At 43.0% G+C, this 10,950-nt stretch overlaps 1 protein-coding gene across 1 annotated transcript; it reads right to left on the reverse strand.

Annotated features, from left to right (window-relative positions):
• Positions 1-2,364: 2,364 nt before the first annotated feature.
• Positions 2,365-3,306, reverse strand: LOC117061019 (olfactory receptor 1019-like). Its single transcript, XM_033173683.1, has one exon. The coding sequence runs from the start codon at positions 3,295-3,297 to the stop codon at positions 2,365-2,367; it is 933 nt and encodes a 310-aa protein (XP_033029574.1). The 5' UTR covers positions 3,298-3,306.
• Between the last annotated feature and the right edge of the window lie 7,644 nt (positions 3,307-10,950).

The following is a 10,950-nucleotide window of genomic DNA, read 5'->3' on the forward strand; positions in this document are numbered from 1 at the left end:
AATGGTAATGTTTTCTGGAAGTGGATAACAAGGTGTTTGGAGCGATAAAGTTCATACATGATTGATGCAAAACATTGACTTCCTTTTCAGCATTTGATAGATAATCCAGAACAACCTTTACCGGGTCATGAGTATTATGGTGAATTTGCGAGCATTTGTTTATTCTTATTTTTGGGGAAGGGTGAATGGAAAGCAGAAGGACAGAGAGCCACATAGGCTCATAATCTTGCTCCAAGCCAACTTCCACAATTTCTTCAAGTATTCTCAAAGCCATTTTAGATATTTCACTTTCCCAGCATGTTCAGGCATCTTCAGCCTGTGAGATCTTTATGTTACAAACCTCACCAATCCCATATGTCTAACTAGCCATGATGACCTTCTGCCAACTGTTCCCTTAACTAACTTTAATTTTTACATTAACCGTGTAAATTAATTACATTTAATTTTTTCCTTTTCTTAGCCGCTCATTGAAAAATCTGCCCTTTTATCCAGATAGATAGATACATAGATAGATAGATAGATTGTCAGGGAACTGTCCTCGCCTCAGCGTAGAGTGGTGCAAGGGCTTTCAGGGTATAGAGACCCCCCCCGCAACACCTCAGCAATTCCTCTTCATCCAGTGGGGAAAGCAGCAGTCCCTCTAGTGGGGAAGGGGAGACTGCCCAGGGAGGTGTGGATCAGGGCTCTGCGAAGGTGGGAGAGCACTCGCAATGCCCAGGCACAGGGGGAAACGCACCTCTTCCGTCTCCCCACTTGCGCAGGGGGGCCAGGTGCAGGGATGGTAGGAGGGGGTTCCGCATCCCGCGGCTTTTATGTTGGGCAAAGAACCGGAAAGAGTCAATTCCAGATTCTGCGGAAGGATGAGACAGACGTGAACTTCTATGCTCTGCACTGTATATACTTGCACAATAAAGAAACTAAAAGGAACAGCGGAATCTGACTGGTTACTCATGGGCAACTACTGAGAACCTTACATAGATAGATAGATAGATAGATAGATAGATAGATATAGACATAGATATATAGATATATAAAAAATCAATTTACAGACAAGAAATAAAAACACAGACATTAAACAGTGTGTGTGTGTGTGTGTGTGATAAACTTTTTTTAAAAAAATTCTTCTTTTCTTTACAAATGCCAAAGTGCAAAACAAGAAGCACCCACCCCCCACCCCGAAATACCCTCTACCATGCAAACACATATTTATTTCCTACCAGGTTTCCCTTTAAGGCCTTAACTACACATCTCACACATGCATAGGCTGGAAACAGAAGCTGCTGCTGCTTATGCTTAACCTTTCCCTTCCCAAAACTTATAGACGTTAGCCTGACCCCCGAGACCCTTTTCCTCTTGCAGTGTTCCAAATGTATATTTGGAAGCCAAACATGCATTTGAAACGTTTGGGAAGACAAGACGTTCAGTGCAAAACTCAATGGTTGATTTTCCTTAACAAATCGCCATCAATGGGTGGAAGGCAAGCAGGATCAGAATCAAGGCGAGAGGTTTGTAGGGGGCTTTAAGTCTTTGCCCCATCATAGTCCCACACTTGCTATTACTTCTTTCCCCTGCTCCAACTTTGTGTTACTGGGGAAATCATGTGACAAATGTCATGTCAAGCTTGGTGCTTAAGGAGGATTTGGAGCAGAGGAGCTGCAGGCAGGGAAAGGGCCAGGAAGCCCTGGTCTCCTCTGGTCCAAATTTTCTCCCAAGGGAAAAGCATCTATGGATTTGTGCTACACACACACATATTTAGCGTTCAGACCCCTGCTTAATGTGAGTGCAGAGTTTGAAATTTAATTCAATGAAGAATGACCAGATCACATTGAACTGAGTATATTTATCTGCTTCTTAGACCAGCATCCATTAATCTACGTCCCTCTTCTTATATTGCAATATTTATTTATTTGCTGTGAAATTCCTTTCCTAAACTATTAGTCATTTAGATACCAGCTGTTTCAACATTTAACAGCGCAGTTATGTACATGGCTACTCTGAAGTAAGACTTCTCGAGCCCAGACGAGAGTGCACAGAATTACCACCTGCTTGAGCAGTCTTCAGGTGGTGGTGATAAGATGGTAGAAGAATCTTCACATCACTCCTTCCAGGGCAGAAGGTGTATGGGAGCTGCTTTGCTGTCCTTTTCTTTCCCTATGATATATATATTTTAAAAATCTTTCCCACAAACATAAATGGGAGAGAAAACCACTTTTCTACCTCAAGGACTCAGATAGTTTCATGCTGTTGGGGGGGCCTTTTCAACAGCCTTCACCAACACACTTCCTTTCATGAATTCCCCAAACACAAATGGATGGAAATAGCAATTTTTTGGCAAAAATAAAAATAAAAATGAATAACTGCATATCAGGAGAAGTATTTCGTTCTAAGCACCCTCTTGACTGCGTCCTTCACATCCTTGTTTCTTAGGCTGTAGATCAAGGGGTTTAACATGGGGATCAGTACAGTGTAGAACATGGAGACTGTCTTGTCTTCATCTTCTGAGGAGCTAGAACTGGGCCGGACATAGATGAAGAAGAGGCTCCCAAAGAAAAGAGAGACAGCGGTGAAGTGAGAAAAGCAGGTAGAGAAAGCCTTGTGCCTCCCTTCACTGGAGCGGATCCTCAAGGTGGCTGCAAGGATGTAGATGTAAGAGATGATGACAATAACGCCACTGACTGTTCCAAACATGAAGGAGAGACCAAAGAGCACAATCAAGTTGAAACTTGTGTCAGAGCAGGAGAGCGATATGACTGCAGGGATGTCACAGAAGAAATGGTTGATTGTGGACTTGCAGAAAGTTAACTGGAAAGTTAAGCTGGTGTGTGTCGTTGCATTTAGTAGCCCTGCGAGATAGGGTCCAACCATCAGCTGGGCACAAATTTTCCTGGACATGATGACTGTATAGAGAAGAGGCTTGGAAATAGCTACGTACCGATCGTAAGCCATGGCTGCCAAGATGAAACACTCAGTGGCCACAAAGAGACAAAACATAGCCATCTGTGTTGCACATCCAGGCAAGGAAATGCTTTTGCTTTTCACGACAAAATCCATCAACATCTTAGGGGTGACGACGGAAGAATAGCAGAGGTCCACAAAGGACAGCTGGCTGAGGAAGAAGTACATGGGGGTGTGAAGTCGAGAATCGATTCTGATTAATAGGATCATCCCAAGATTCCCCACAATGGTGATGAGGTAGATTACAAGGAAGAATATGAAAAGCAAGATTTTCAGCCCTGGTGAGTCAGTGAAGCCCAAAAGTATGAACTCATATATGGTGCTGTGATTTTCCCTTGACATGCTTTTTAGTTCTGTAGAGAATATAGAGAAGAAAAGATAAGCGGTTTCTGTAACATAAACTCAAGTTTGGATCACAGAAAACTCTGAATCCTTCTATCCTGCTGGCTATCATGCCTCCTGTGGTTATACCGGTGCTGAACCAGAGCATTTTGTTGTCTGAGGCAAACTAGAAAATGCTCTGCCAGTCATTGAACTAGGACTAGGACACTGAACAAAAAGCAGATGATAACTGCCACCCCCATTATCTTAGACACACCCTCTTAAGCATTTTTTAAAAATGCATTTGTTTAGTTTTGTTGAGTGTTGAGCATACATTGAGCAGAAGGTTTGAGTCAGTGACTTCCAAAGTCTGTGTCAACCCTAAAACGATTAGATTTTGGGCTTCTGGTTTCCCTCTGTCTTATTGATGATTGAGGGTAATTATCCTTGTAAATTTCCCGCAGGGATGGGGGTGGGATGGGCTTCACTCGCAGTTTGTCTCGGTACCTGGCTCTTGTTCCGGCATGGAATGTGGGAGTCAGGGTGGCGCCGAGTACAGAAGCGCTTTGCCTGCCGAAAACCCTCCAACGTCACCATTAAGAAACAGAGGTTCTCCTGTTAATTAGAGCTTAATTGTACTAAAGTACAGGCATGTGCTGGAAGAGATGATATCACAAACTGTGGAACAAACCAACTGCAAGGACTGAACTTGAGATAAGACTTCATTCAGTGCAAAAGACGGGGGGGGGGGCTACGCTTTCTTTATTTAAAGTTTTCTTCTCTACATTTATGATTCGGCAACCCTCCTCTCCTCCTCTGAATGTTAGTTCAAATTATATTTGTAGAAGCAAGGATGGAAGAAATTGGAATTTAAACATGGAATATAACATCAAACTGAACTGTGTGTGTAAAAAAAGGAAAAAGGAAGTGCCCACCTCAGTCAGACTCATTGTAGAGCAGCCTCTGGCCTATATGCAAAATTGTACCATATTTTCCTGTGTATAACATGCCCCCATGTATAAGACACCCCCTATTTTTGGGGATTCCAAATGCATAAAATGGGGTAGATTGCCCAGAGATGTTGAGCTTTTTGGGGAGGGGGGATTGACCACAATTGTTGAGCTTTTTTTGGGGGGGGGATGTCCAAAGTTGTAGAGGGTTTTATTTTTTTTGGGGGGGGAGACTGAAAATTGCTCACCCATCTGAGTTACGCTTTGCCGAAAACAACAATCAACTGTCCCATCACTGATAGCAGCAGCCAATCGACTGGCCAATTGTCGCGGTGACAGTCAATCGATGCCAGACCTCATCATCGCCACCAATCATCCACCCAATCACCACTTGCTATCCCCGGCTCGAGGCAGGAACCAACCCCCCACCCACCCAATTCACTATCTATGTATAAGACGAACCAAAATTCTAAACATAATTTAATCATAGAAAACATTGTCTTATACATGGAAAAGTACAGTACTTTAGGGGGAATCTTCTGGGTACCGATTCATCATTCAGAATCAATGACTAGGCAAAGTTTCCATTTTTGTCATCCTTTATCTGTTATGAAGCCAATAAATAATATTTTCTGAGCTTTGTCGGCTACTTAGTGGCATGCAGGAAGTATGCAAAATAACTTCTGACCTCCACCTGATGATGATCCTACAAATTGCCTCCTCCCGACATAATGCTGTGTACAGCATAAACCAGAAATTATTAAGAGAGCCTACCATTGTGCTCATGGCTTTGCTGCAGTTTAATTCCTTCATCCATCATCTATTCTGAGACTCTTTCCCCAAACATATGCTTCTTCAGCTGAAATTCTGCAGGGGTGCCCCTGCTTCTATCACTGAAGTAGTATCTACAGGGATGATATAGCCAATGGTCTGCCATAAAGCGATACCTCATTCTGGGAATTTGTGATATGGTCTCTCTGAGGAATTCGAAAGCTCTAGTGGCAATTGCAATTAGCTGTTCTACAATGGAGCAATTTTTCCATGGGTAGGAAAGTTAAGAGGAAAAAACATTGCCAATAAGAAATATAATCAACCATGTATTAGGTTAACTAATAGGTTACAAATACACATAGGTTACAAATATACATATAATTCAACAAAAGTGATGTGCGTAACAATCAAATGCAATAATATGTCTTTCAAGGTAGGGCTGCAGATTTGCTCGGATTAGGCATGAATCTGGGACGAATATCTCTGCCTGCCTACCTGCAATGTAGTGGTCAGAGTGTCAGACTAGGAGCTGGGAGACCAGGGTTCGAATTGCTACTCAGTCACAAAGCTCACTGGGTGACTTTTGACCACTCAGCCTGATGTATGTCACAGTGAGCACTTACACTTTGGTACTTTGTGGGTGCCCTTTGCAGGATCACTCGCGGTGCTACAGTTCCCAGGGAGCTGGATGGCAAACAGGGGCTCACCTGCCTCTCAGTGTTATTATTTGGAGTTTCACGCCCAGCCTCAGTAGTCAAGTTTCATTGCTGGGAGGTGGGGCCAGTCCCATTATACATAGGGGTAGAGCCGACAGTAGCCAGGCAGTCGGCTCAGGAGATTCACCCACCCTCCCCTCCCTTAGTTTAATGTTTTATTGTTTGCAGGTTAACTTTTTCTCCCTGGGATGCACGCCCAAGGCCTAAGCCAAGGTCTTCCTACATTTGGAAGTTTAATAAAGTTGTGGCCTGATTTTAATTCCATAACACGTCAGTGTCTTTATTCCTTTCTTATGATCCCTGGGGGCTGGGGCTATCGCAGCCTGGTCACGCAAAGTTATTGTGGGGATTAAATGAGGGGAGAACTCCTTGGAGGAAAGGTGGGATATAAATGCCATTATTGTTGTTGTTGTTGTTGTTGTTGTTGTTGTTGTTGTTGTTGTTGTTGTTGTTGTTGTTGTTGTTATTTTACTTTCAGAGAGTTGGAGGATTTCTTGGTGGTTTTTAATATTAGTATTATTGACACATTTCTTAACCTTCCCCAAGTGGAGCAGTGCAAGGTGCAATTTTGCGACTAACCGCTGTAGATTCCAATCAGGAAATGACATTATCAGAGCTCTCTTTTTTTACTTCCAACCACAGTGCTTTGGGGAGGAAGTAAAAAGAACGCTTCAAGCAGCAATCCTATTAACACAACTGGAAGTAAGTCCCATTAAACTCGGGGGGCGGGGGGGGGACTTACTTATAGGTAGGCACACAGAGTCTGGTGCTGTCGGTGATGTCTCTGCTCTTTGCTTGTTGGCAGCCAAGCCAAAAATGATGGTCCCCAGTGCCAGCCCCCTCTTCCCTGGTCACTCCCCTATGGCCTTTCACTTGGAAAGAATATGTGGATGGTGACTGGCTGGACATCACTGCTTGAAGATTTTTTTTTTTTTTAAACAGAATTTATTAACATTTTCATAATATAACACAAACCCAACCCCACACCTACAAATACAAAAACAAATACAAATACACATAAAGTCAGGATTCTTCTTCTTATTTGTAACCTTACAAAGAAAAAAAAATTTCTAGTTCAGAATCTTGACGCTTGACTTCCCCCGCCTTTTCACCTTCGGTTTTAATTCAATATACTATTTCCTTAACAACTTTTCTCTGTAAAAAATTTAACTTTACTTAAGAAAAAAAAGAAAACATACTTATCTCAATCTTTGCATTATACCTTAAATCGTAACCAAATATTCTTATAGCTAAACTTATTTCTTCTGTCCTTTATCATGCTGCTTTTAACTTAAAATTCAATATCTCCTTACTTATTTAAAATAAACTTATCATTAACAGACTTCACACTCCGACTTCGGATACCATGGCAGACCATTTAGATTATACATTTAATTCTTCAACCCACTCCCCCTCTGTCCATTGTCTTTTCCTGTCTTTCTCCAGCACCAAATCTCCCATTGTCTTCCTCCAAGTGTCCACAGATCCAGGCTGCATCCACAGCAAACCCCGCATCGAGCCTCCGGGCGTTTCTCATCTGCATTCTGGGCTCCTCCGTTTCTTTTGCTTCTTCTTCTTGTAAAAATTCTAATTCCATGTCCTTTGCCCCCGAGCTGCCACCTCGGGGTCTGGATATTGTAAGTTTTCCCATTTCCAGTTGCTTTTCCCGGATTTGCCCAGCCATCTCAGACCATCTTTCAAACGCCCCTCCCAGCTCTTTGCCAAGGCATGATTCCATTGTGTAGAACTTTTGAAAAGCCTCCTCTGTGGAAAGTAGATCTTTTTTATGAATAATTCCACTCAAGACTTGTAGTTTCCGATTAAGCAGTTCCATCTGCAAAATAGTGAGCTTTTCCTCATCCTTTAAATATGAGTTCGATGCCAGTGTGAGCGCGAAGTCCAGCATTTTAAGAGAGAGGATGAGTGTCGGATTTCAGTTCCTGTCTCTTCCTTCCTTTGTTTCAAATTTTTCCTACGACACACCAAGTCGCCGCCATTTCTCCGAAGCAGGAGTATAAAGACCAAGACTTCAAGCGGAGATATTTTTCCCCCAGTTAACCCCCGAAGGGAGATCTCAACAGACTCAGTTTTCAAATTCCAAATACTTTCTATTGATTGTTGTGGCAGCAGTCACTTAAAGAGTTAATTTCTTTCACCAGCCGAAGGGAGGGAGGCGGGCTGCCTTTCTTCTTTCCCCCAGAGCATTCCAGGAAAACAAAGAGTCAATCAATTACTCACAGCCTCTGGGTTCTTATCAGCTCCTTAATGACAGGTAGAACTTAGACGCTCATCACAGGCTTAGCCGCCGCAATTCCATCCCGGTTGGGGCATGTCCCCTATAGCCCGGCTCCGTCGTCCCTTCACCCCCACTCCCCCTTTACAGGGGGTGCGGGGGAAGGGTTCGGAGCCACAACGGGCACAGCTGGGGAGCCCAGGGAGCGGGACGCTCTTCCCGCTCCCCAACCGGAGCCCCGCTATGCGGCTGCAGGGCTCCTAACCCCCGGAATGAACTGGGTGCTTCGCAGCCGAAGCATCCCACGACCACCCATAATGGCGTCCGCAGCCGGAAGTCCCACTGCTTGAAGATTTTATTGTGATAGAATTGTGTCTGCCTCTAAGGAGGAGAACTATGTATACCACCTTGAGATCCTTGGAAGATAAAGGTGGTACAAGAAAGAAAGAAAGAAAGAAAGAGAAAGTACCGGTAAGTAAGCAAGTAAATAAGTTGTCATGGACAGCACTTTGGCTCAGCACCATCATCTCTACCAGCCATATTTCTCCTCTGAACTGAGCTTGCAGACTATCATATCTATCTATCTATCTATCTATCTATCTATCTATCTATCTATCTACCAATCAATCAATCTATCCAGTGCTTTTTTCTGGGGGGACACAGGGGGACACATAACTCTAAACATTTTGTGAATCTTTGTACTTTTGTCCATTTCCTGTATTTATTTTCCCCGATTTCAACTCTAAATGGTGATTTTCTTGAGTCAAAATAAGAGCACCCCTAAACATTTTAAAGAAAAAAACACTCTATCTATCTATCATCTATCTATCTATCTATCTATCCATCTCACCACTCTTTCCAGGCACTAGTCCATGTATGAGTGGGTATTTTTTTTTTGTCTCACTGCTTTCCCTGGGAAAACCCATGGTTTATTGCTGAACCAGAACAAACTGCAATCAGGTTTTCCATGGATCAGATCAATATTTTCTACGAAATCCCAAAGGATCCATTCTTTTAGTTACATGAGATTAGTAACTTACCAGAGAAAAGAATCTAGCACAATATATGCCTTTTTATTCTACAATAAAATTCACCCCCAACCTGCTCAGTTGCCTCACTGCACCTGTCAATTCTTTGTTTCTGAAGCTGCAGATCAAAACGTTTAACTTGGGGATCATAACTGTGTAGAACATAGTGACCACCTTGTCCTCATCAATAGAAGACCTGCCATTGGGGACACAGACATACAAAGAAGACAGTCCCATAAAAGAAAGACACAACTGTGAGATGGGTTGAGCTGATCGAGAAAGCTTTGTGCTTGTTCTTGTTGCAGCATATTCTCAGGACAGCCATGAGGATATAATTATAGGTGACAATGACAACCGAAGTACTCAGAGTGTGGAAGGTACAAGACAGACCAAGAAGCACCCTCTGGTTTCTGAAAAGGAGAGTGCAAACTGTGCAAAATCAGCCCAACAGGATTACTCATCAGTTGAAGAGCAGTGAGCTGCTGGTGCTGATGTGTCTGTACCTCCTTAACTCTTTCTCCACAACTTGCATGCTTTAACCTGCCCCTTGTGACTCTTTTCCTCTAGCAGGGCTAAATGTACAGTGGTACCTCTGGTTATGTACTTAATTCGTTCCGGAGGTCCGTTCTTAACCTGAAACTGTTCTTAACCTGAAGCACCACTTTAGCTAATGGGACCTCCTGCTACCGCTGTGCCACCAGAGCACAATTTCTATTCTTATCCTGAAGCAAAGTTCTTAACCTGAAGCGTTATTTCTGGGTTAGCAAAGTATGTAACCTGAAGCGTATGTAACCCGAGGTACCACTGTATATTTGGAAGCCAAGAATGCATTTGAAATGCTTGAAGAAAAAAGGTTCAGGGTGAATCTAGACCAGGGTTTCCCAACATTGGGCCGCCAGCTGTTTTTGGATTACAGATCCCATCATCCCTAGCTAGCAGGACCAGTGGTCAGGGATGATGAGAATTGTAGTCCAAAAACAGCTGGAAACCCTGATCTAGACATTTGCTCCAGTGTGGTTGATATTCTTTTAACAAATAGCCATCACTGGACAGAAGACAAGCAGGATCAGAATCACAGTAGAGGGTCGGTAGGGAGCTTTAAGCCTTTGCCCCATCATGGTCCCCATGACAATCTTCCCTCTGCCCCACAAATGCTCTTTGTTGTCTCCCCCCACCCTAGCTTTTTGTTAAAGAAAAATCAACCACACCAGGGAAATCATCATGTGACAAAATTCATGCCATGTTTGGTCCTTAAGGAGGGTTTGGTGCGGAGGAGCAGCTGGGAAGCCTTGCTACTCCTTTGCTCCAAATTTAATCCCAGTGCTGTTTTTACCTAGGAAGGTGGCCATCAGGCTCCTGCTATATTTAGTGTGTAGTCCCCACCCCCTTAATGCTAGTGCAGAGCAAAAATTTCAATTCAAGGAAGAATGACCAAATCACATTGAATTTAGCATATTTCTCTGCTTCTTAGACTAGGACCTATTATTCTATGTCCCTCATCTTATATTGCAATATTTATTTATCTGCTGCAAAATTCCTTTTTAGAACAGTTAGCTATTTAGATATTAGCTTTTTAAACATTTAACCCTGCAGTCCTGTACATGTCTACTCTGAAGTAAGACTTCTTGAGCCCAGGCGAGTGTGCACAGAATTACCACCTGGTTGAGTAGTTCTCAGGTGGTGGTAGTAAGATCCCTTATGGTAGAATAATCTTCACTTTGCTCATTCCAGAGCAGAAGGTGTGTGGGAGAGGCTTTCATCTTATTTCCTGTCCCATTGTTTTTATCCCTCCCACTTATATCAATGGGAGAGAGAATCACTATTCCACACCCAGGGCTGGGATAGTTATATGCTCTGCAGAGGCATTTTTCAGTTTTCTCCAAAGCACTTCCTTTCATGAATTCCCCAAACACGAATGGTTGGAAACGTCAACTTTTCTTCCAAAAAATAAAATAATGAAATAATAAAATTGCATA

Source organism: Lacerta agilis, chromosome 1, assembly GCF_009819535.1.
Source record: "Lacerta agilis isolate rLacAgi1 chromosome 1, rLacAgi1.pri, whole genome shotgun sequence".
In the NCBI taxonomy this organism is placed as follows: domain Eukaryota; kingdom Metazoa; phylum Chordata; class Lepidosauria; order Squamata; family Lacertidae; genus Lacerta; species Lacerta agilis.